Source organism: Drosophila albomicans, chromosome 3 (assembly GCF_009650485.2).
Source record: "Drosophila albomicans strain 15112-1751.03 chromosome 3, ASM965048v2, whole genome shotgun sequence".
Classification (NCBI taxonomy): domain Eukaryota; kingdom Metazoa; phylum Arthropoda; class Insecta; order Diptera; family Drosophilidae; genus Drosophila; species Drosophila albomicans.
The window spans coordinates 4263424-4290102 of NC_047629.2; the positions used below are offsets into that span (position 1 = coordinate 4263424).

At 39.1% G+C, this 26679-nt stretch overlaps 2 protein-coding genes and 3 non-coding genes across 9 annotated transcripts; 2 read left to right on the forward strand and 3 right to left on the reverse strand.

Moving 5' to 3' along the window:
• LOC117570163 (dnaJ homolog subfamily B member 6) lies at positions 1 to 20670 on the reverse strand. 5 transcript variants are annotated; one of them, XM_052004909.1, is made up of 8 exons: positions 20536 to 20670; positions 19840 to 19916; positions 2773 to 2985; positions 2599 to 2708; positions 2208 to 2468; positions 1666 to 1869; positions 1287 to 1599; positions 1 to 1205 (listed from the first exon to the last, which is right to left on the reverse strand). In XM_052004909.1, the coding sequence occupies exons 3-8, from the start codon at positions 2835 to 2837 to the stop codon at positions 1100 to 1102; spliced, it is 1059 nt and encodes a 352-aa protein (XP_051860869.1). In that variant the 5' UTR covers positions 2838 to 2985; positions 19840 to 19916; positions 20536 to 20670; the 3' UTR covers positions 1 to 1099. The 5 variants fall into 5 exon arrangements, with proteins under 5 accessions (XP_051860869.1, XP_034107523.1, XP_051860871.1 ...); XM_034251632.2 differs by lacking the exon at positions 2208 to 2468 and having other exon boundaries at positions 20536 to 20665; XM_052004911.1 differs by lacking the exons at positions 19840 to 19916; positions 20536 to 20670 and adding an exon at positions 7355 to 7507.
• Positions 4777 to 4848, reverse strand: Trnaq-cug (transfer RNA glutamine (anticodon CUG)). Its single transcript has one exon. It is a non-coding gene; the product is annotated as a tRNA-Gln (tRNA).
• On the forward strand, positions 15175 to 15246 carry Trnae-uuc (transfer RNA glutamic acid (anticodon UUC)). Its single transcript has one exon. It is a non-coding gene; the product is annotated as a tRNA-Glu (tRNA).
• Trnae-uuc (transfer RNA glutamic acid (anticodon UUC)) lies at positions 18336 to 18407 on the forward strand. Its single transcript has one exon. It is a non-coding gene; the product is annotated as a tRNA-Glu (tRNA).
• A 591-nt stretch (positions 20671 to 21261) lies between the features above and the next one.
• On the reverse strand, positions 21262 to 26257 carry LOC117571145 (protein phyllopod). The gene is made up of 2 exons (XM_034253147.2): positions 25816 to 26257; positions 21262 to 22716 (listed from the first exon to the last, which is right to left on the reverse strand). Exons 1-2 carry the CDS (start codon positions 26014 to 26016, stop codon positions 21688 to 21690), a joined length of 1230 nt encoding a protein of 409 aa, XP_034109038.1. The 5' UTR covers positions 26017 to 26257; the 3' UTR covers positions 21262 to 21687.
• Positions 26258 to 26679: the final 422 nt, after the last annotated feature.

Consider the following 26679-nt stretch of genomic DNA (forward strand, 5'->3'; position numbering starts at 1 on the left):
CACAGTATTATATTGTGGGCGATTATGATTAGTTTTTTTTTGTGTCTCTCATTCTGTTTAATACAATATATTCATCATTTGTTTTATGTTTAGGTTATGTGAGAAATATCTTAAGCTTAAGCATTTAAAAAACGACTACAGACTAAGAAAGTAAAGTTTAAATTATTTTTAAATATAAACATTCAATGTCAGAAATGTTTGTTTCTCTTTCATTCATTTAATATTGTAACTATATAATTATGTATCTTTTAATTTATGCATTTTTATAATGTACAAAAAGAGCAACTCAAAAGATTTAGCATTTTCGATTTTTTTAAAAGTTTTAAATCTGCCAATTTCATTGTCGCATTTGTATTGTTGTTGTTGGTTCTTTTAGTATTGTGGCAACTTAATTGACTAATGGTAGATAACTACATACATACATTAAACAGTTACACATTGGATTGAACAGCCACGCCCACACACTAGCATCCCTCCCTAAAACTTATCAACTAAATTGCTTAAGCGTTTTTAGCATTCCAGTTGGTTTTTCTTTTTAGCGATTTATTTCTTTGTTGCTTTTTGTTCTCGGCCATTCATTTTCAGGCATTTTGTTCGAAACTTTTGACAACAATTTGAATTGTAAGTGTTCAGAATTTCGAATCAAATCGCACTCAAACAATTGGCCTTTCACAAGTAATTTAAATAACTGCCATTCATGTCGCTATTTCTGATGTTGATGGTAATCTTGTTGTTGTCCTAGCTTGGCATTCTTTAGTTGTTGTCGATCTTGTTGCTTGCTGCTGCTGTCTGTTGTTGTTGTTGCTGTTGCTTCTCCTGTTCATTTCATTCAAAACAATTCCATTAAAAATAACTAAATTCTAATGTAGAATAATTTGTTTAAACATATTATCGAAGCATTAAGAAAGCATGATCTTAGTTATTCATCAGGTTCTTGAAGTTAACCGTTTCATTAAATGTTTGATTTAAATTTATGACTTCTTTGTTATTGTTGTGGTTTGATGTTACATCCATCGCCGCATCCGCCGTCGATGCATTGGATTCTGTTTAATTTCCTTGTGTTGTTTCCCATGGTTTGTTTGTTAATGTTATTGTATAATTAATTCGCTATTGAAGAGAGCTTTTGGGACACTCCATTCACAGTCTTTGATTTAAGGACATCATTTTCATATGAAAAGACAGTTTCCTTGCCATTTTCGACGACACTGTAATACAAAAAAAATATCAAAACAAAAATGTGAATTAAGTATACGTAAAGTGTAATTGAGTAAATGTATCAATCTCACCGTTTGGTCATCAATTTCTTGCCATTGACAAACACCGTTGAGGTGGACGTGCGTTTAACAGCGCCATTGCTGTGGTGTCCACCAGCGACGCTGTTGCTGGCGGTGAAGGAAGTGAAACCGCCGGTGGGCATGAAAAAATCCATCATCGAATAATTGAGCATGGGCGCCCCAAACGGGCTCGCCAATTTGTGCTGATGGTGATGATGATGTCGAGCTGAGCCGCCAATGTTGCCGCCAATATTATGAGTAGTGTGGCCGCCATGACGTCGACTGCTGCTTGTGGCGCCATTCGACTGTGAATAGCCATTGGCATCTGTAATTGTGGACACAATAATGTATTTGTAGTTTGAAAGTGTGATGATACTGATTTCTTACTCACCTCTGAAAAAGTCGGCGAAGGGCGCATTACCGCCAAAGAATTCACGGAAAACTTCTTCAGGGGGTCGGAACACAAATGGAAAACCGCCCATGATGTCGAAGTCATCAAAGTCGTGTGTGTAATGATGACGGGCATGTGAGCGGCTTTGTGCCCGATCTCCTAGGCCATCCTTTCCGTACTCATCGTAAATGCGGCGTTTCTTCTCTGCAAAATTTCGATAGTTATGTTTAGTTTATTGGCGATAAAAGCAAATACATGTTGTTGGAATTGGGTTTTAGTAGAAAACTTTCTAGCTGCGTATTAGACGAGGCCTAAACAATTTGCTGCTGCTTCAGCTGCTGCTGATGTTGATGATGATGAAGAAATGAAGAGTGGTATTTATTGTGGGCTGCGGGTGGTAGCATTAATTCGCCACTTATGCAAAAATACAATGTCGTGCGCATCAAGGTTATTGTCAGTCAATAAACAAAATCAAACCAGTACAAAAAACAAACAAACAAAAAAACGGCATAACCTTAAAAAAGGTGTCAAGTCTCCTTTACCAAAAAGTTTGTGAAACGGCGTGCCCTCGAATAAGTTGCGGAAGGTAAACGCCTGATAGCGATTCCCTCGCTTTGCGCCAGAACTCGAGCCATAGCTGGGATAATGATAGTCATAGTCATAGTCACGACCCGCCGACGAAGCTGATCCGCCGCTGCTGCGATAACGCGAATAGTAACCACTTGAGGAACTGGCGTTGGCGCTGCTGCTTGCCGATGATTTGTGCAGCGTGGATCTGGCATCGTAGATCCTTCGCTTACGAGCTACATACACATACATATCCATATATACATACTATATGCATCAAATATACGCAACAGCAATAAAAAACACATTGTTCTTGCTTTTTTCCCCATTCAAATTCCCATTACTCCCTTGAAAGTTCACACTTACCATCGGATAGCACTTCATAGGCTTCTGATAATTCTCGAAAACGTTTGTTGGCCTCCTCGAGGTTATCGGGATTCTTGTCAGGATGCCATTTAAGAGCCAACTTTCGATACCTGTGTGATAGGAAAAATTCATTTCATTTCAGGCTTCAGCCTTGTGACTCTACTTTTTACTTACGCTTTCTTCACTTCACTGTCTGTGGCAGTGCGAGCCACATCCAATACTTTGTAGTAGTCCACCATTTTGTTATGTGGCTTGTGGATTGTATGTGTGTGTGCGTGCGTGTGGATTGTGTTATAACCTAGGAACACTTTGTTGCTTCGGCTTCCTTTGATTCAATGGACTGCTTTTCTAAAATCGCTTCTCGTTCCACAAACTTCTCAAGCACAACTGCAATAGACAAAACCAATAAGAGTAATACATAAATTAGTTCGAAACTACCAAAAAAAGAGAGTCGGGATCAAAATACCGTTAAAGAAGCAGCATTTAGCAAAACAAAAAAAATAAATGTTATTACTTTTTCGGGTTTCTTCCTAATTATTATTTTGAATAGCAACACAATGCCTACTAACAGGGCAAGCAACAGCATAAACAAAATAACAAAGTACTCGTGCTCGTGCTCAGTTTTCATATTATACAAGTATGTGCAAGAAAAGGCAGCACGATTTTTTGTTTTGTTGCTTCAGTTTTTTTTTTGTTTTTTTTTTGCTTGCTTCGTTTGTTTCGCCGTTCTTCAGCCCCACATTTCGAGTTCAATGTCGTACGAAAACCTCATTCTCATAATGCGCGTCGCCCACATAGTCTCACACACACACACACTTTGAGAGACACACGCGAGCTTTCGGGGTGAGGACAGTGGCAGCAAAATGCGCATGTGTAGGGCGTTCAGCAACCGCGCTGGAAGCAGCGACAGTGACTGTCTGTCTCTCTGTCTCATTCACGCGCATGTAAACATGTTATGAAGGTATGTTTGTTTGTTGTTAGCTTTGGCTTCACGCTACTCGCAGCAATTGCGCTATTGGCGCCCATCTCTAGTCCCATTGTTTCTCTCACACACATTTTCGTGCAAAATAGTCGCTAATTTCATTTAATTTGATTTCATGCAGACTCCTTGACACAATTCTCTTTTAGTTTTATTTTTTCTATCAAATAAAATTACAACGCCAATTCATTTATCCGACTTGCTGTTAAAGTTGTTGTTGTTGTTATTGTCGTTGCTGTAAGCTAATCTGTGTCAATTGTTTCTGTGTTGCCAACGAAAGTGCTCTACAAATTAGCCCCGTGGCTGAGTGACAAACTTTATTGCGGCACTTAAGCTTAACACACATACGCACAAGTGTGACTGACCGTTTCGTTAAGTTTTTTTTTTCGTTACGTTGTGTCAGTGTTGAACAGCGTGGGTTGCTTTGCTGAGTTCTTTCGTTCATTTATTATTATTATTTATTTATTTTTCGTTTATTTAGCGGATATATATTTATGTTCGCTAAATGAAAACTATATCAAGTTTGTAATACAAATTAAAGTTATTCAATCAGGTGCAGCTGCACTGATTCGACATTAATAAAATATTATCAGGTATCGCAAAACCGAGCACAGTCACCTACAGAGTCTTTTATTTATTTTTATCTAATTTATATGAAGCGTGTGTGTTGCTCTTCGTACATATTATAAAATGTAATAAATTTCACGCATTTACGATAGCAAACTATTTAACTTAAGCCATATATACGTCACAAAAGAGAAAGATAAAAATATAAATCAAAATATATGTACACTTGAAGCATGTATGGAAAAATGTGTGTTTAAAATTCTGCTAATCGCATTCGATAGTCAAGTTTATCAGCAGGCGAAAATGGTTAAATAATGCTATATTTATCTGGGCAGAACTTTGATCTAAAAATGAATATACAGTTTAATATATATGTATATTCTTCTTTTGGGAAAGATTAGATTCAAACTTCTATGAATTATTACTAGTTTTCCTGTGAATCTCATCCTCCCAATAGTGTCCTTTCAACAGTGTCTGTCACAAATGCACAGTTTTTAAAGTTATTTTGTGTTTTTTATCTGAGGCACGTAAACATTGAGTCACTCAATCAATCACTCAATGTTGGATTGCACTGTTTTTAGATAATAAAAAATGTTGCAAGCAGAAATCAGAAATAATAAAAATTGAGTGCCAGGTTCCACCGAGATTTGAACTCGGATCGCTGGATTCAGAGTCCAGAGTGCTAACCATTACACCATGGAACCAACTTGGCCAGCTTCGCTAACTTGGCCCATATCAGGGAGAGAGCAACGCACTGCGCATGCTGGGATAAGAGTGACAGAGAAGGACAATCACTGTCTCACTCAATGCAGCTGTTTGAACTTTGTCCTCAACTTTTAAATTATGACAATGGCTCAGGGCATTGAGAACAAGAAACTCAAAACAAAGGACGCTAGCTCAAAGTTTACAACAAAGACTAAACAAAAAACTCTAATGACTTTTTTTCTTTTTATTTTTTGTTAAATACCATTGTTAGAAATGAAATGGAAATGTCAACGCGATTATGTTGAATAATCAATTTTCACCAAACACATACGCTAGTTGAATAGAGGCATTTAGAAATTGATTATACATATAGAGTACACGTAAATACGTGTATGTGTGTAGTGTCTATATACCTGTTGACATATTCGGCATATTCTAGGTCGTAGGTGTAGGAACTTGTAGCATTGTCTAAAAGCAGCAAATGACGACGACGATGAATACGAGAGCGTCAACGTTGTCGACCGACTTGCTTTTGGTTGGCCTGACCAGACTATCTGTATGACACACTCGTCTTGTCTTGTCTTGACTCGTCTCGCCGGTCGCACGTCAGCGAACGAATGGAGAGCGAGAGCAAGAGGGAGAGTGAGAGGGTAATAGGGGTGGGGGAAGATGGAGCAGAGACCCGCTGCTGGTTGATGACTTGGATTTCACAGCTGCTGACTCAAATCGCAGCAAATCTGTCGACTGACTGACTGACTATCTCATCGGATTGACACTTGCTTTAATTCTGTATGCCAACCACCCGTTGAGTGGGCGTGGTGCTGGCATTTAAGGCATTCGCTTGTTTATTGTTTGTTTGCCTTCTCCAATAGCCGGCAGGCCAGGCAAGAGGAATGGTTGCCAGGTGAAGTAAATGGAAAATACCCTGCAACACAAGCTGCTTGCTGCATTATGATATGGAGAAGTAACAATCAGAAAAACTTACAGTTTACATCGCATTAAATGACATTTAAACATCTAACGTCTACAACTTGAACATTTATATGAAATAAGAGAACATTTTAAAAGCAACAACTTTGTTGAAAGTTATCTCAATTTGCTGTCTTTATGACTTTAACTTATCCAATACGATTATTCTTTCAAAATTTGGCAACATCCGTAATTTAGCATTCTTATTTATTATTTTCAATTTGTAATATTTTTTCCATTCTCTTTCACTTTCTTAGATAATGTCAATAGGTTTAACATTTATATTAAAGTGAGATAAATAACATTCCAAAAGAAAAAAGTTTCTTGAAATAAAATTAAAATGTTGTTGCCCGAAAATAGAATACTTTTCCAATCGGATTAATCTAATGAAGCTTTATAAGATTTGTCTTATTCGTGTTAAAGTTGTCTTTATTTGATACCTAATTTAGACTTGTCAAAAGGTCAACAATAAGAGGAAGAAAAACTTCAGAATATATATTATCTTCTTCTTCCGATTTTATTTTTAATTGATTTGAAGAAATTTGGTAAAATTTGTACGATGTAAGAGTTTTACAGTTCTAGGATTGTCTATAAAATTTGAAAACGTTAAAGATGAGTTGACAGTGTGAATGCAGTAATGGAGTCGAGACTTCTTGTCTGTAAGTTCAATATCCAGGGTATTTCAACAACAAGATTCAGTGCGCTTGCGCTGCCTACGCAATGGTGGGCATCAAACCTGAAACCGCTCCAAAAATTATGTATGTGTAGTTGATGGTTGTTGCTGCCCATGTGGTTGCTTTGTGGTTGTGTGGCTTGCAGAGTTGCTGCTGCTTTTGCCAGTTGTTGTTAGATATGCAAATTACATCACCATTGGCAACGGCATCAGCTTCAGCATCGGCATCGGCATCGTTCGATAGACACAAATACCGTGTGCACGCACTACCAGACTGTTGAGAAGATTTTCACACTTTCCCATTTCGCGGTTTGTTGTTGCAACATGTTTGTTTATAAACGCTGTTGTTGTTGCCTGTTACTCGCTCATACGCACTCAATTAAAGTGTAATTGTGGGGACGTTGCTGCGTTGATAAACAAACATGACACGACACAATCAGCTGCTCTAGCTGAGCTGAAGTGCAACAATTGATCGCGAATCAACAAAATCTTCGCGGCTGCAGCAGAAGAGGCAGAGCAAGAGGGAGCATTGGGCAACAGTTGGTTGCGTGTTAATTACACGCTCTGCGTGCTGAGCCACTTTTCTGATTGATTTTCCTCGTCTAGCTGTAATTGTTGTTGCTCCTCATTTTGCCATAACCCACTTCTTGTGCAAATGCAACAGACACAAACACACATGCAATGGCAAAATGAAAACTGATAGGCCGACGCAAAGCAAAACGCGCGATAAGAAAACGTTGCGCATTTGTACTCACATACTCAAACTCACACACACATACATGTACGGGGGGCGCTTAAGAAAAGTCACGCAAGCAAAAGCAGCAACGGAGAGAAGTAAACAACAACAACAACGACTCACTCACACTTTACATTAGCCAGCGAAAACTCTTGCTGCAATCGTCGATTTATTTGTCGTAGTTGTCGTAGGTATCGATGCAGTTGTTATTATTATTATTGTTGGTTGCACAAACATTATTAACAAATATAGCAGCAGCAGCAACAACAATAAATCAAAGCTCTGCTAGAAACGCGCACGAACGCGGCAATGAATCATTTAGGACTGAGCGCACAGATCTCTTAGTAGTTCAAAGCAGCTGACAAAGACGCCACTCACAGCGTTGCCATATCTGACTAACTGAGTGGGGGAAGATAGAGAGAGAGTGAGTAAGAGTGCCTATCTATGCGTGTGTGTGTCAGTAATATCGACGCCGGCGCCGCATTCGTTCAATATGCATACACCTATTGTTGTTGCAATTTTTTATGCGTAGCTGCAGTGAACCGGAAGTAATTACATACGTGAATTTTTGCAATACTTGCAGCGCTTTGTTTCGTTTTCGTTTTTATCATTCCATCATTCGGAATGTGTGTGCTTTACCTTATCAACATAGTAGAGAGCGCTTGACACAATCAAAAGCTCGATGACGCGCAGATCACTCAGTTAAAGTGAATGTTGGTTATTTTTTGTTTTTATTTTTATTTTGCCTGGTTTACCCCCTTTCTAAGAAGATATCATTGTGATTCATTCATTCAGCGGAAATTTGCTATTAGCTTTAATACCTACTAGCTCTTTTTGGCAAGCAATACTAACACATAATGCGAATAAATAAATGTATATCTACTAACAAATATTGATTATAAATTTGCATTTCAAATATATATAAATTTTATAGTCAGAGTTTATATGCTGTATCTTTGAGGCGGCAGAGCGCAGCAACAAAATGTTAACATAACAAATTTGAATATTTAATTTTAGCCCTCACACTAAGCACCTCGGCGAGGTGTGTGAGAGATTGAGAAGAGAAGAGCGGCAGACTGCCGGCCAAGCAGCGGGTGAATCGCTAACGCCGCACAGTGTTGCGAATCCACTAATGAAAGAATTGATCAATTAATTAAATTAATAAAAAGAGTGTTAACTCAATTTTCTCCCATTCGAGTGAGGAACAGCTGTCTGGTGTCGAATTCCAGAACTGATTCTCCAGTTCGATAAGCTTTTCTAGTCACGACCTGCCTTGTTAAAATGAAAGTTTTATGTCTGCATATTAAAAACTATATTCCAACCCAATGTGCAGTTTAACCAGCAGGTGGTGATGATTTTTGCCGAGTAAGAAATTCGTGCAAAAATCTTCAGTTTATAAATTTTACACTTTATATACATATATATTAGTATATTTGCCTATGTACATTTGTGTTCGTCTGTGTGTTTGCGTTTATTTTTAAGTTTGCGGAAAAATTAAAATTTATAAAAAGAATATACATTCGTATATAAACATGTGTGTACATACATATATAAACATATAAAACAAGTTATCTTGCTATAGATACCCAGTAAATGATAATAATAAGTGATTTAAATCGAAGAGGATGTAATGAATAATGTGGGATCGTAAAAAAGAGAATTGAATTTAATAAAAGCAGCCTGACAAATTAGTAAATTAGTATACCCAGAACCGACAAAATAATTTGTAGGATATGTTAACAAATTGGCAAGAGAGAAACGTTAAACGTCTAGAGATATTGCGGAAGAAATGAGAAATCAAACGGCACAATCACACTTACCGGCAACGCTGCCAATTGAAATCGGTGAGGTTGAGGTGAATGCGTGGAATTGGAACAGCGGTAAGTGGCAACAATTACAAAAGAAAGAGAGTACAGCCAAAATACCACAAATTAATGACACGATGCAAAAGGCAAATTGCAATGGAAAGTGTGTTGGGGAAGCGGGCGTGGTGAGAAGAGAACAAACCAAGTGGAAAGCGAAAGGTGGAAACGCGCCAAATTGCACAATCTGGGAGCTGAGACAAAACAAAACAAACGAGAAAACACACACAATGCAATGCCACGAAACCATAATAATATAATAACAACCTACAGATGCAGAGCACAGCAACAACAACAAGAGCAACAACAAAAGTAACTTTGAGTATGTGAGTAACAACAATCGAGACCTAGAAATAGACACGTGGGCGTGGGAATGTATCTATTTTTAAGATATGCCTCGATCACAATAATAACAAAGACAAACGACCCAGCAGCTTTTCATTTTCATTTCCATTTTCTTTTTGTGTTTTTTTTGGTGTAAAGCTTACAACAACTACTGATTCATCAGTGCATTGAGTGTAAGCAGCTGGCAATTCGTTCGATATGGAACTGCTTGAAAACCATTTGAAACTTTTGTAATAGCACTGGGCGCTCCTATCGCTTGGGGGCCCTTTATTATGTTTATGCTTCTCTATCTCTCTCTGGCTCTTTCTATCTCATTCTTCCTTTTGTTCGCTTGCGGGGGGCGGCTTCTAATCAATTTGCTGGAGCGTTCAGTTCCAGCGCATAAATTAAATCAATTCAATGTAAATTTCGAAATTGTCTATGTAATTTTTGTAGGCTTTATGTGTTTGTATACCCGATACCCCGAAGGCAGAAGGGTATAACTGAAACCCATGGTAGGCGATAAAGGTATTTTTATCGGAGCACTATATAAATTTACCAATTTTTTGTGCACTATTTCATAATTTTTGTTTATTGAATTCCCTAAACGTGTTTATCTAGTATCTTACAGCCGAGCACACCCGTCTGCACTTGTGTTTTTTTCCATATGTTCTTTAGGTTGGGCTGTGGTTATGTGGTTTACTAGCTTGTCAGCAGAAATACATGGGAATCGACCGAGCTCCACTAATACCATTAAAATAACACGCCCTGATTAAGGGCATAGTTTTGTTAGATTTTCTCAATAGATTACAATTTGTATGTATGTCATTAGGCTGTGATATGCATCCATTGTGCATAATATTGCTAAAATACTGTTATATACTATTTTTAATTTATTCTCAACAACAAAATATTTAAGAAAACCAAAAAAAAAAATAAAACAATGTTCAAATGAGTTTTATAAAATTCGAGCTTAAATAAATGGTCAGCTTCCAAGAAATGGCATTTCAAGTTTATCTTGATCTGTATGATAAATGATAAATTAGCTTGATAAAAGATTGCCGAGAGGTCGAAGTTCAAACACTTCTTTCTCGCATCTCATGATGCGATTCTGATCTAATCTAATCAAGGTTGGCAAAAGAAAGCTCCCGGATTGTAAGAGACGAGTCGAATAGCAAACACTTGTGCGGGTGTAATGATGACGATGTCGATGCTGTGGCTGTGTGACTGGAGAGTCATGCGCCCATAAATACTAAAATACGGTAAAGAACTAAATAAGGTAAAGTCAGCTTTGTTACGGACTGACGGCGGTCACATAAAAACTACCCACCATTAATCGCAGCAATGCGATCATATAAAACCTGTAGCTAGAGATCAAGCAAGCATACATATGTACAGAATGGCGGACAGTCAGTCAGTCAGTCAGGCGGATGATGATCTCAATGAAGACATTTATAATTGCGTTTCTGATTTGTGAAATCAACCCGGCAACTCTAACAAGCTTCCTTCTACTTCTTGGAGCCAATGTATCTAATGTTTTTTTTTTTTTTTTTTTTGCGGCAGATCACTCGGCTCGAAGCGATTGTAACATCGCCCCTCACCTTGTGCTAGCTTCCTTGTATGTAGCTCCATAAATCCGGCAGACGATGACGTTCCAGATCGTGATATAAACGCCATCCAACGACGACTACTGTGCTGACACACAGAGCGTAAGTCAAGCCAAGTCCAAACGTTGGCGGTATCCACTTCCACATCTAGATCAAGTCTGATCCAGCCGCAGGCTGAGCATGGACAATGAGCTTTTGGAAAAGTCAAGCGCTGTTGCACTCTTTGTTGCTGCTGCTGCTGCACTAGATAAACCTATCTTGCATTCTCTGTTTTGTTTCAAATACTCTGTAAAACTAGGTGAATGAGTATATTAGCTGGCATCATGAAAATAAGCCTCACTTTCTTTAATATTTGATATTATATCTAGTGATGTTGTTAAGGATTTAACAAACATTTACAGGGTATGTAGAAAGTTATGTATGCTCACATGTTCAGGTTCTGTTTGTTGCATTGACAAGGAAGTTATTAAAGCGCAAACTAAGCAAAAAACCGCAAAACTGCATCAACCCAAAGACTTTGGCCAACGAAACGGAAACATGTGATTAAAGCTGAAACAAAAAATGAACAAAAAAATGATCGCATACCTCTCGTCGGACAATCGAATTACAAGCGTGGACTATAAAGCACATATAGTCGTCTGTATGTAAGTACATAAATTGTAGGCAGTTAAAACATTTTTAGAGGCGAAAGTTGCTACCAAGCGCGAATCCAACAGTTGGTCTAAATCGTGTTGCACAACTTGGGGCACGTACTGGTTAAGTATCATCTCTTTATCTAAACGTTGGCAGTAACATAATTTCCCAATTAGATAAAACACTACTAACCACATCGGGTCATAAACAAAGCGCAGAAAAAGACGTTAACAGAATCAAATGGAACTTACGCTGAGAAGGGGGAGTTAAAGCTGAGGGCTCAAGCTTTGAAATCTGATATGCTGGTTGGGTTCAACCAACAAGTGTAGCGGAAAACCACAGCAAACAAAATAAGAAGAGCTTCTCGAATAATAGCCGTGAGATAGTACAACCTAAACTTAAGACCATCACATAAATCATCGTAGTCTTTTAAGTTTATTTTAATATTCTACGGGTGCCTTTTGTTTTTTACAATTGTTTGATTACAATAAAATGAGATAGGCTTTGTGAATGAATATTTTTTTATATTATTTTTCTTTCGAAAATCAATCATACATAATAAACTGGATGGAAATTCAGAATATACAAATTTATTTTAGAAATCAATACGACTTCCCCATTTTTAAAGAATTTTATTTCATTACTTTTAAAAAATTAGGTCATGCATTAGAAGCTTTTCCAGTTTATAAAGTACATCAACGCTAACCTCTGATCGTTCCATCAGGCTTTTCACCAACTTTCCGACTAGTGCAACGAATAAATGCTTTCAAGTAGTCGCAATCTACACCCAATCTCGAGTACAAGTTACTTTTGAGGTCAACTAGCAGGCGTTGACTCGGCTACTTGCTCACTCAGTTGATGATCATCATCATCGCCTCATGGCAGCAGACGCTGCGACGACTCTTTTGTTTTTGTTGTTGTTGGTTCGCTTGGTCAGTTCAAGTTGGGTGCCAGTGTTACGTCTCCTCTGACTCTGAGTCAAATCTTTTTGCCCGCTCACGCGCTGTCAGCAACACCAACAACAACAGAAAAAGTAACAAGAACGAGCTGTTTTTTTTTTTTTATAGCTGGCGCATCATTTGCTGCTTGTTTGTTGGTTTTCTCGGGGTTTTTGTTGTAGGTTTATGTTTGTTGTGGTAATTATTATAAATAGTTTAAATGAAGACCATAAACAAAATGAAAGTTGAGTCGGAACGGAGCAGTCGCAGTTGAGCATAGCGTTCACTATGATTTTCAGTGTTGAACAAGTTTATCTGTTTGCCAGCCGCAAGACAAGAAAACGAACTCAATTTTCAAAGCAATTAATGTAATTGAATGCACTAGTCATAAAGCATCACAAAAACAAAGTTCGTTGATGATGGGTAATAAATTTATAATTGAAAAGTAATTGCATGTCGCAAAAGGTAATTATAATCTAATGATCAACTTGACTGCAAGCCGAGTTTACAGTGCTGGTCAACAAACTAACATGCGACAAGTCAAAGATATTGAAAGTGTTTTAGCTAATTGCAAACGACGACTCGCGTCGCGTCGTTTTTGTTCCATTTCCAGTCGTCTCAGCGAAACACGCGCCTCACCTTGAACAAGGCAGCAACTTCATTTACCCTTCCTCTCTGTCTGTGTGTCTGTCTCTTTTTCTCTCTTCCTCAATGAATATATGTACATGTATTTAACTCTTTTGTGTGCGCGTTCGCGACATTGGACATGACACAATGATAAAAGATTTGGCAAACATGCAAACAACAAAGTCGACCCGACCACCAAAAAAATGTTTTGCAAATTGAAATGAAACCACAAAAAGTATTAAAGTTAATTTTTGCGCAAGTAGTATTAATAGCAAAACAAGGAACAATGCTAGAAATTATTATTATTATTAGACATTGTGGTGGTGAGAATCTGATTAAGCTGCTCTACGTGTTTCGTCTACAATTTATAATTAGACGATTAATATTAGAAGAGTAATTATAAATTGAAGACGAATATTAATATATGTATATATATGATATATTAGAAGAGTAATATATATTAAAGACCTTCGCTTTCAGGTTTACTCCGCGTATATCAAATTATATTCATAGCTATCCATTTAAGTGCAAAATGTTCTCTTCTCTCCAATTTACATTTTTTAAGGTTTCATTATTTAATTACACATTGAAGTGAGAAGTTAAATGAAGCGAGTATTACATCTGGAGACCTTTGATATCTGATTATGATAGCGAATAATGAATATGTATATTCTTAAGTAGAGCTTCAAAAGCATTCAAGTAGCAATGCTGGGCAGCTATTATAACGAGTATTTATATACAAGTCTTGTGATTAGGCAATTCCAATCTCAATTCTTTCATCAGCAAATTAAATGACATCATACCAAGAATATACCACACACAACTCGCTTTTTTATTTCGTGACTAATTGGAGTACGTTCGAGTGCACTTCGATTCATTTACTCTTTCATATCGTTCACTATCAGATTGTCGTCCAGAAAATTTTCTTCAATCTACAGTAAAAAATATATGACATCAATGTATTATTTACACAAATCATCTGCTTAATTAAATAACCAATAATATTAGGCATAAGCTGCTTGTGCCTCATTAATGAAATACATTTGTAATAAGTTGAGACACGTGTAAGCGCCACATATCTGCCTGTCAGTTTACAGACTTTCTCACAATTCCCGTGGAGAAAACATAAACCCTATCATATGACGATGGACTTGAGAGGCAGACACACGATGGTTCGACTGAAAGGCTGGACTGCCCAGTCACGAAAGTGGGTTTTACATTAGACTTGCTTTTTTCGTACTCTATTCTGCGGGCAGACAAGACAAGTGCCCCACTGCTCATTAAGCAATCTGGCAGGTGTGAGCGCCAGTTGGTATGGGAGATATACCGAACCGGTTAATTTAAATAGCCGAAGCTAAGCATACGCAATGATTGATTCGTCATTCAAAGTTAGTAAATTAAATGAATTTTTACAAGATTTTCACTGAGTAAATACAGTTGCAACGGTAGTTACAAATCTTGACGACTTTCTGTGGAAAGGGGCAGAGGAATGATAACGCTGACAGGCAACAATTTTTATGTGCGCTTCAAGTGCAGCCAGAGGAGATTCATTCAATTTATCTTACACGAGCTGACAGCTTACAAAAAACGAAGAAACCAAACCTCAACCGACCGGTGCTCAATGCTCGAATACTCGTTTTGGTAATTAATGAAAGACGAAGGGTAGGCGGGCCAGTCGAGGGGATAACCTCAAGTAATCATCAATAGGTAAAAGAAAACTACTCTGAAAATACAAAGGTATACAATATAAAAACAAAATCCAAATCAACAAACAATGCTGCCAATCAAGATATTTACAAAGCTTTGCACTTCAAACTAACTTTCAAATGCATTCAAATGTTTCTGTTACCGATACGGCTTTCCATATGGAAAGCATAAGCATCCTCTTAATAAAGACTATTTCCTATTTTTACGGTAAATTCATCTAGTTTGAAATTTTCCGAGCAGATTTCGGAGTCCCATATGGTCTAGTGGCTAGGATATCTGGCTTTCACCCAGAAGGCCCGGGTTCGATTCCCGGTATGGGAAGTAATATTTTTATCCACTTTTTTTATTTTTTATATAAAATATTTATATTTAAATTCCAATTCAAAATAGATATGCTTATGATCTGTAGAAATTAAATGGAATATAATCAAAAGAGCTTATTTTTTTATTTTTTAACCAATCATTGCGATTTTATGTTCAATTTAATCGCTGATAATTTACTCGTGTGAAATAAAAAGAAATTAGATCTAAATAAATTTTTGCTAAATTTTAATTGAATACAGTGAAACTTCCAGAGGAAGCTTCTTCAGGCGCACACTGTATGGGTTCCATTTTATAAATACAGCGGACACTTGTGGCGGTGTTTTTCAAAAGTTAACTGAATGTAGAATAGACAGCTGAAGAGTCATATGTTAGAAAATAAATATAAAAACTCCAAGCAATTACCAGTATAATAATATTCTAATACCATGAATGACAAATTTAGACTTAGTTTCAAAATACTCTTAAGAATCATGTGCGAACCCTATTTAGCGGACTTCTGTTGGTCGACAAAAATTATGCGACCATGCGTGTCCGGTCAATAGAGATTTCACTGTATTTCGTAGATATATTTGTAAATGGGCTCTGAAATTAGTGACTGCACTAATTTTTACGTTTAAAATTTTCTACGGTAGAATTGGGTATTGGTAGTTTTCTCTTTAACCATTTGGCACGGCAATCAGACATCAACCTCATCCGCTACCCCCTCAACTTTGGGAGGTGGCACAATAGACGTCGGTCATGCATGGCTTGCAGTTGGAATTGTCGTACACACCTCTTTGGCCTTTTGTTTGCAGAGTGCAAAACGTTTTCACTCGCTGCATTTCATTTTCATATGCACACGAAAATGCGCGCATGAAGACGGCAACAATGCCACGCCCACTGTCTGCAGTGCCCCAGGTGGGCGAAACTTTAAGAAAAGGGCCCCTCTCAAAGCCAAAGGCCGTTGACACAGATTTTATATTGGCGTTGCGTGCGTTAAAACCGGGTTCGGGTTTGGGTTCGAACTCGGACTTGGGCTTCAGCTCAAACTCGTGCACGGATTGTGGTTCTGGGTATGGTCAAGACACGACACATGTAGATACATCTGCCAGACGCCATCGACTGCGAAGCGTCGCCGGGTAGAAAGTGGTATCGAGAAGACGCATGACCAATAAATAAATTGAAATATTTACGCTTTGAGGAAAGAATCGCGACGGCAAATGTTGAAGGCGAATGAATGAACGTGCCGATCGCGCCAACCGGTCTGGGAGTCGCGACTCGCGAGTCTCTTTCCACTCTGAATCTGAATCTGGCTTTGTGTGTCTGTGGGTATCCATTCGCATCCCTATAATCGCTACGTTGGTCTCTCTGGTTGCCGCCAGCAGCTGGCTGAACAGTGTGTCGACTGTGTGACCCACTCTCAGTTGTCCATTTAAAGCGGCGAATGCGAATTGCAAACGCGGCCAAACTACCTCCAAAGTATCTGCGCACATTTATCGCCAGTTTTAGACAGTTTGACGTCGTAGTTGTTGTTGTTATTTCCAGTTGCCATGGGCTGGCCGAAATATCAAAACTGAGATTTCACCTCCGGTCACAGGCTTCAGTAGTCACAACGGACGGGACGGCGTTGAACAGCGCCAAAAAAAAAATATAATCATAAACTTGCAAAAGAAAAAACAATCGCCAAAAGAAAGATTTTTCCATATACATTGTAAATTGCCGCAAATATTGTAGGAAATTAAGCGCCTGCGTCCATGGCACATCAAATTGATTGGATCCCGATTTGCGGCAACGCAGTAGAAGCGAACAAACAAAGCTTTCGATAACAATAAAGATGGTTTAACAGCAGCAGCGGCGACGCAACAAGCGTCAAAAGCTTTAATATGCAGTTAACGTAGCTTTAAGCTAGAAGAGAGCGAGGGTGATGGCAGCACTCGGTTGGCAGCTTACGAGTAAAGATAGAAGAGAGCGAGGGTGATGGCAGCAGGCAGCAAGCAGCTGTTGCTTTTTGTTCTTGCTGAAAAACTCAACTCAACTGGTTTAACAATAAACACAAACGTTGCCATGCCTTGGCGTTGGCGTTTACATTTGATGTTTAAGAAAATAACGAACAAAAAAGACAAAAAAAAAAAAAAAGAGTAGAAACAGAAAAACTAAACGTCTCTTTTTTGTTTTATTGTGTTGCTTCACTGCTACTCTCGTCGATTCTCTGATTCTCTGGGCTTGGCTTTCTTTGACTGCTGTCAAAGCAGCAGCGCCACAAACTGGCAACAAAAAGCACTATAAAAATGGTAATTTGTATGCTGTTCCTTGTTTTTTTTTCTTGCTTGTGTTTCTGCTTCGACTTCGGCTTCATATGTCGTCTCGTCTCACACGCGCTTCTAATATCTGAATATATCTCTGATGACGAAGACCAAGGCAAGACAAGACACGACAAAAAGAAGACGATGCGATGATGGCATACAACAAATAGCCAAAGACAGTCAACAAAAGTTTCAATTGCTCTCTGCCCGCATTTAGCTTGGAAAGTCGGAGGCGGTGAAAAGTGGGCGGGTAATAAAAAACAACAACAACCTCGGCAGCAACTAATACTACGTTTTTCTGTTTGCTGCTGCTGCTTGCCACACTTTTGATGAATTTGCTGTTTTATGCTTTCATTTTTTTCCAGTCGGAAATTGAGATGCAACCGTGCTTGCAACTGAAGCAGTTTAATGTGAGTGAGCCATAGCATTATGAGTGGCTGAGGCAGATACTCATTATAAAGGTACTTCAATCAAGTTAGCTTTTGGCTCAAGTGCAGGTCAACCGTAAGTGCAGCTTATTTTCGGTGTTCATGAAAGGGGAAGCTTTGAGGAAATGTGTCTGAATTATAGCGCATTAATCAAAAAGCTTCACGTATGTAATAAAATGGCACTTAATTAAGTACTCTCAAGATTTCGTCGAATTTATGGAATTTCATACAAACAAAAGATTTCCCATATTGGGAATTGAACTCGGTTCTTCCGGGGTGAAAGATGGATATATGTTCTAACAATTTGATATTTTGGAACTTATTTATATAAACTTTCGGGTTGACTAGGCAAAATATTGAAATCTTGTCAGATATATCCCATATGGTCTAGTGGCTAGGATATCTGGCTTTCACCCAGAAGGCCCGGGTTCGATTCCCGGTATGGGAAGTAATATTTTTAACCACTTTTTTAAATTTATTTATATAAAATACATGTATACTATTTAAATTCTTTTTTTTTTAATATAAGATTTATATTTCATTATACCCCTTTTTTTAAATAGAGGATACTAAACAAAATAAATAAATTATAAAAATAAATAAATAATAAATGACAAATAAAAAATTTCAGGTTGATAGTTCGTCAATTTGGGACTTGAGATTACACGTAATATCAATTCTAATGCTGATGTTAAGTAACTTATGACCAAGATCGTTCAACAACTGTCTTCTAAATGTTGGGTGCTTACTATTAATGTTGGCCAATCTAAGTTGGAAGTAATACAAATTGACCAATTTAACAAGTAAAAAAAAAAGAAAATTTATTACAATACTTTCTTAGTTGTTGAACGTTAACTAGTAAAAATGTTTGTTAATGTTTAAGCGCCACGCAAAAGAAACGAGCACAAAAGGAAAATAAACAGTTTCGTTGTTGTTGCGTTGGATCGTATAGACGTTGTCGTTGTGGTTGTCATTTATGTTGTTGTTGCTGGGCTACGGTGAAATAATAATAACAACAACAACCGTTTCGCTAACAACAAGCAATGCTTAAAGAGTCGAGTACTTAACTTTTGTTAAAACGAAAATTAGCCATGCTTATTGTTGCAACACAGCAACTAACCAACACGAGGCACAAACGTGTGGCAAGCGAATGGTAACAACAACAACAATAGAAAAAATGCCTTGACTGAGTTTTTTTTTGTGCTTCTCAGTTTAATACGAAAATTGCTTTTTCATTGTTGCAGCAATCGTTGTTATTGTTGTTGTTGCTAACTGACAATTTGATTGCCTTTTTTTGTTGTTGTCTATTTTCTGGCTGTTGTATTTGCGAACGGAAAAATCAATTTGATTTTTAATTACGGCAAATTTAAGACAAACAAATTGCGGATTGTGCCGAAAAAGGCGAATTAACAACAAAAACAACAATGATGATGACAATAATCACACAAGTTGTGATACACAATCCCCCTCCCCAATAACAAATGACAACGGCAACAACAAACGTAGTCATTTGAGTCATAAACCCGTATAACGGTACACACACACACAGTTGATGCACAGCAGCTGAAAGGAAGTGTAGCAAAGCGACAGATAACAATGCACAGCATACTGCCGAAAGAGACAACAATAACTAAAAAAAAACAGAATGAAAAAAACACAACATTGCACAGTGCAATGAACCGTTATACAATTTCGATTAATTGCCTGCATGCAAGCGTGCAAAATGCCTACTATCCTATCTGTTTCTATGCGTTGGAGAGAGAACACAACACACACACTTTCGATTATTGAACTTGTGTCAACTTCACTCAGGAACAAATTGGCATTTTAGCAGGCGCCATTTTGTTATTCTATTTGTATACTTTTCATGAATTGCTCACCTGGTTCTCCTTCACTCGTTTGTATTTATATGTGATGATGTTGTTGTTATTTCAAATGCAGCTTGAAAAGCTTCCTTCTTGAGAGACACGATAAAAGAAATAAACAAATAAGCGGTGAAAATAAAGATTATTACAAAAAGCTTTAGAGCTGTTTTCACACTATTAGCAACAGCACTGCAACAATAACAGTATTGGTCTCGAAGTGTACAAAACACGATAGATAACACGATATGGCGAAACAAATACAAATAAAACATGAGCCACCAGCTTTGTTGGCTGCGCTCTCTTTCGTGTTGACGGAAACGTTAGGCGACAAACCCCTGACGAAACAACAACACAAAGGCGACAGCAACAATTACTACTAGCTTTTTATTGATTTTTTACGCGATGCAACAACTAATAAAAATCAGAAAAACACGCGCCGTCATATAGCCGATGTTGCTTTGCTGGGCTCCTTCGTATTTTGCAATTATTATTTTGAGCGAATTTAAATAAGAATAAACACAAAAGAATTTCGCACACACGCACACAACTACACAAACGCGCGAACTCGTACTTCAATGTCAACTCGCTTTCAATAACTTCTTGCTGTTACTGCTTCTTTATTCAATTTGCTTGCTCTTTTTATTTTGACAAAATTTGCAATTTTTTAAGCACGTATCACATAATTATGTGTATTTATTTTGGCATAATTACCAGCCCAAGCACGCTGCGCTTTGCAGAACAGAAAAACTTTTGTTAGTTTACAAGCGCCGAGAGCGCGTTTTATTGCAAAAGTGCCAAGACTCGAGAACAACAACAACCGTGCGCAAGAAAAACGAAAAGAAGACTGAAAAGACAAGAAAAAATGCAAGGCGTCAACGTGCCCGCAAGTGGAAATAAAAACTTACTAATTATAGTCAAAAAGATATACCAAATTACACTTACACACATTTTGCTTCAAAATGGTATTTTCGAACAATACAGACAGCCCGTTTCTTTTTAACAATTCCCGTTTGAATTTTATCTTCAAAAATTTAGAATCTTTCACGTTTTTATTAAAATATCATATTTAAGCTTGAGATATTGCAGTATTAATATATCAAAGCGAATATTTAACAAAGTCAATTTTTACTTGATCGAATTTGGCTTTTCGGTTAACAAATATGTTTCAACTACATATATGTTTCTTTTTACCGATACCAAATTTAATAGTACATTTCTGAATTGTATTGCAGCTGATCTAAAGCAAGCTTTAAATCTACATTTGAATAAATTCAAACGGATTTGGTATTTTCTTTAGTAATGGTCACACTGCGTGGTTTATAGTGCGATTTAGTTCAAAATCGCCTTGTCTGGCAACGTTGCTGTAGTGTAAGGGAAAATAAATGTACTAAATGGTGGCACCTCTGTGCTTAACGGCAATCATATAATTCAAATTGGAAATGAAAATCAAAGCCAATGTTTTGAGGGTATTTTAATGCTAAGTTGTGCTAATAATTTATTAATATTTTTAAATACTTTCCATTTTGGAGCAACAACATGGCGAACGTAAACAAAATTTAACTACTGGATTAACGGTTACAAACATATTGTTCCATTTTATTTTGGAAAGTAAGGGATGTGGCAGGGGGAATCCAATTATGACTAACATATTATATGTGTACTTTAAATATAGTGTTGAATAGATTAACTTAACATTCTTAGGTCATTTCTTTTGCTAGTATTTTGACTACAAATTACAGGTTTGCTCGAGGTACAATATTATTTAAAGATTATGCTAAAACTATTTAATGATCGCAATCAATTTGACTATTAATTTTGTTGTTTTTGTTCTTGGGACTGACTAATTAACTTTTTGGGATGCGCTTAAACCAATGTGATGCTTAATCCCCGAGGCAGTTGCAGTCCAGCCAGCCTAGCATGCGTTTGGTGGGTTACTTTGTCAACGCTCTTGCGGTTATCCTTTACCACATCCTCAGCTACTTCCGCTTCCATTTCCGCTTCCGCTTGCATCGCTTTGGTAAACTGATAGCCCAAGCTTCGTCGCGCTGAGCTGGTTACCCGAGGCGCCGTCGTTCCCGGCAGCACCTCTGATATGGCGCTATCGAATTCCAGGAGTATCTCATCGTCGTCCAGTGTGCGCGTCCAGCGAGGACGCTGCTTGGCGGGACTCATAATTCGCAGTGGTCGCTTGCTAGGCATAGGCTCCACCTCATCCTCTTGCTCCACACTGAGAGTTGTGCCCAGCCTGCGGAACATGGCCACCACTTTGCCATCCACACGCGGCGCTGGAAATCTTTGGTACTGAGGCATTGCTAAGGGCGCTTTGACTAGAGTTTGATCCTGTTGCTTCTTCAGCTCGTGGTGCCGCACCTTGAGCACGCTGTGCTTGTGCATCTCCCGACATTTGCGGCACTGACTCCGACCACTGCGACGCGCCAGCTTGGCCAGCGTTTGAGTGGGTTTTGTGCTCAGCAGGCGCAAGACTATCGCACCACCACAAACACAGCAGTAGCGCAGCATCTTACGCATGCTCCGAGTGCTTGCTGCACTGCGTCCGCCAAAGCGTCTCTTATTGTAGCTGATGACTGTGGTGGGCTGTCTGTCTGCCTGTGCTTGTGGTTGAAGCTGAGTATGAGGTTGAGACTGAGGCTGTGGCTGGGGTTGCGACTGTGGTTGAGGACGCACCTGAGCCACCGGTCGCAACCTGGGTCGCTCCATGGATGGCGCCTTCTGTTGCTGTTGTTGCTGGAGGCTGCAATTGTTGCCCATGTGCGAGGGACTCTGACTGCGGCTCTGACTGTCTGCATCGTTGCTGTTGAGCGCCTGCAGCGAGTGCCAGTTGATCAGCCAATTGTTGCAGCTGAAGCACAAGAATTTGTCCTCGTTTAAAGGCTGCAATTGGAGAAGGGAAGGGAAAAGAGTTAGCTCTATATTTATTGAATAAATTGTAGAGAACATTCATTAAGTATAAATCAATATATATATAGCTGATTGGCCTGACCTACTAGCTAAACTAATAACTCAACTTTTATCAAATATAGTTAATAATAAGCTCTTATACAACATTGTTGATTGTAACAGCAAAGTTTTTATTAAAGATTTATTGAGTATTCTACTTAAAAAGAAAAAGAAGAAAGAAAGAAAAGAGGTTATAGAATGTACTTCAAAATACAAACAACTTTAGTTGCGAAGGATATCTATCCTCGAAGCTAAATGTGAGGTAACTGAAGTTCTGCCCATCGAATCACAACTGAAGCATAACCACAGGTAATGATGATTGAGAGCAACCAGCAACCAGCGACGACCACCAACCACAGTGAGTGACCACTAATGAGTGCGCCCTGCCCAGTGGAAGGTGCAAAAAATATCATCAAGTTTTAAAGTCTCTCTGCGTTGCGTTGCGTTGTTGTTCCGTTTTGGTCGAGGCATATTAATTACCAACTGATCCACTGTATCAATAATTTGGTGCACCTGCCAGCCGAAAAAATTGTGTGTGCCTGGCCAGCAGCAGCTGCTCCCAAAGACAGCAAAGGGAAACCAGTTGAGCAGTTGAAACAGTTGACCAAGAGCCAAAAAGGGATTGAGCGTGACCCGGGCAAACTCGTTTCGTTCGCCACGCGCCTTTCTTATCGGGAGGAGAGTGTGTGGAGGGAACACAACAAGAAGGAGACCCATAAAATGGAATACGAACATATATAAAATGTGATTAGGCACGCGGCCAAAGCGACAGCTGCTTAGGTATTAGACCCAACCAGGATCAGACCCAACGATCACGCTCTCTTTGTGTCTGCATGTGTTTGAGAGTGTGTGTGTGTGTGTGTAAACCATGTGTAAACGGTAAAAATAATGCAAATTGCAGGCCAGGTGCAATCCAGACAACCACACGCAAAGCTGATAAAGCAGCAGACGGAGAAAAAAGAGAGAGATAGGGAAAGAGAGAGATGAATGACTCGAACTGAAGTTCGGATCGTTTATGGCATTGTTATTGCTGGCTATAGGATAAAGGGGAAACGCGGGAATCGGGGTGAAACAGCTTGCCGCCTTATAGCGGGGGTGTTGCCTTCCTAGGCAGGTGGTGCCTAGCTTTGCAAACATGCCACAACAATATCGAACGAACCTTATGCAAAGCCGCTACTCAAGTTCCCTTCATCCAATTGTCAACTACGCAAACTGACAAACTTCTTCCGAAATCAATTGTCAAATTCAACACAAATCGATAAACTGTTAGCTGAGAAGTCCTTCACATTTTTTGTAGGCTTCATGGGAATTGTCAAGGCTATTGATATGGCTTCACAAAACTCAATTAGAGAACCAATATCATTGTAGTATAGTATAGTAGTAGATATCGGAGAACATATGTCAAATGGAAATTTGAGACTCTAGACGATACTTTTTTGGAGGCCATAACCTGAGGATTGCTTTTGGTAAACAAGGTGCGAACATCAAAATGTTTCTAACAATTTAAATAGCTTGTTCTTCAAGTAGAAGTTATTAAAGACTATAAAATCCATATACGATGATGTAGAAAAAAGGAACCATGAAGAGAAATTTAGAAAATATGTTTAGTGGAAAGTTCAGGATGATCTGTTTGCTTTAGGAAATATTCAAAAGATTGTCTTTTTCATTTTAATAAATGGAAAATGAGAAAAGTTTTATAAATAAATGATATTTGAGAAACATATCTTTTTTTTATGGAAAACATATTCAAAAGATTTAATTATATACTTGAATGAAAAATCACTGCAATTCTTTTGGCTAGTATTTATAATATCATTAAAATTGAGAAAACCCGTGTATAATAAATATAACTTAAAAGATTCCCATTTAATTGGTTAATAAAATAAAAATATAACTGTCTTTTCAGGATATTTCGAAAGTGCATAAATTTATTTTCATGATACCAAATACTAAACAAATAGGCTTTTGTCTGAGATAACGATCTGCTTGAAGGATGCTTGGTTCTGTTTGTCTTCCTGTCCTATAGAGATCATGCTCACCCAAACAACAAAAGGTGTGTTTGGGTTTCGCAGATATGCGGGGTTATTGCGTTGTGGCAAATACAGCTGTCGCTGTTGCTCTTGCTGTTGAAGCTGAAGCTGAAGCTGCTGGGAATGAAGATTGAGGCAACCCGCAGAAATTGGATCAATCATAAAAGTAGCTGGGACAGATGGACGACAAGTTGCCCCAAAGATATGCACGAATTGTCGCAGCAGCAGATGAAGTAGAAGTGGCAGCTGCTGTGTGGCAGGTTCGTGAGTTGCTCAAGGCTCTCTCTCTCTCGCTCTCTCTCACTCGCACTCAGTTGCTGACAGGTTGAGCGTCGCCAAAGAAAACAGTGTAATTGAATCCAACACGCGTAGCATGCAACGAACGCACTCACTTGCCCCATTTTCCCATGGCATATTAGAGCAGGCTGTTTCAAATTATGAAAAGGACTGCGACCGAGAGTATTGATTAAGTGCTGTGGCATTGGCTATGCCAGTGACTGTGCCACAAGGTGTCCGATTACAGGCGGAAAGTGCAGCAGCTGCTATCCAGTTACGAGCCGAGCCGAACCGGATACGGATACAGCTACAACACAGTGTGGCAGCCACTGCCACACTGCCACTGCCTCGATTCGTTTAGTTTCGCGAATTCCGTTGGCGAGTCGCCACCCAACTCAACCCTTAGCTTAGCCTCAACCTCAACCTCAACCCTCCCCCCTTTGGGGCTGCTCCTTTTAGAGTGCACACGCTTGGCTGCTGCACGCTCTGCTCTGCTCTGTTGTGGCACCTGGGAGGCAAAGTGGGGCAGCTTCTAATCTCGCTTGCAATTTACAGTTTCATCCCTATTTTTACACACACACACACACACACAGTCGCACACACTCACGCGCGCTCGGAGAGACGAAGGACACATGACTCATTCAGTGTGCTTATCGATTTTTGGCTGCCGTTCTTTCGCTGCCTTGTTGTTGTTGGTGTTGTTAGTGTTGTTGGTGTTGCAACTTACCTGGAACTTGAATTTCGCCTGAATTAATTGCACGATATTTGGCCCAGAGCGCGGCTCGTAGATGTTGATGGTCTGGTTCGTCTGGCAGCCGCAGATGAGGCAGGTGCGCTTGAGGTAATCCGAGGCGCCTCCCGATGCAGCCGACGCGGAGGCGGACGCAGCCATTGCCGCCGCTGGCTCCACTTGGTTATCCGCCGACATTACGATGATAATGAATTACGTATTTGAATAATAATTCGAATTCTGCACACGCAGTGTTTTGCACTTTGAGACGCGCTGACGTCACGGGGTGCTACTCGCTACTTGCCACGGGGTGGCAAACACAATTGTTATGAACAGACGCAAAAAAACAGAGCGTACAACGACCACGGTGACAACAGAGAACACTGAACACTGAACACTCAACAACGTTCCACTCAAGCAGCGTTCCACACGTCCTTCCCGTTGCACGCACGAATTTCGAATGAACAGACGACAGCCTGACTGTGCCTCGATTTGTGGCAGCTACGTCGCGACGTGCTTCGGCTCGGCTTCGCATTTCGGTCGCTTGGTTGCTCAGTGCTTCGGTTGCGACTCTCGTCTCTTGTTGGGTAGTTCCATCTGCTGCTGCTGCTGCTGTTGTTGTCTGCCTGCCTGCCACTCCTTTTACCTTTCTGCCCTTTGTTCTCTCCCTGCTTGCCTGCTTGCTTCTTGCCGCTTGCTGCCTGCCGCCTGCTGATGTTGTTCCTTTCGCAAGGCAGCACGCCTGCACTGAGAGAAATATCAGATGCAGTTTATCGCTGAGCTAACATTTATTATACTATGGAGAAGAAAACTTCGGGAGTGAATGTTTTTTTTTGATTCAATGATTCCATAATTCGCTAT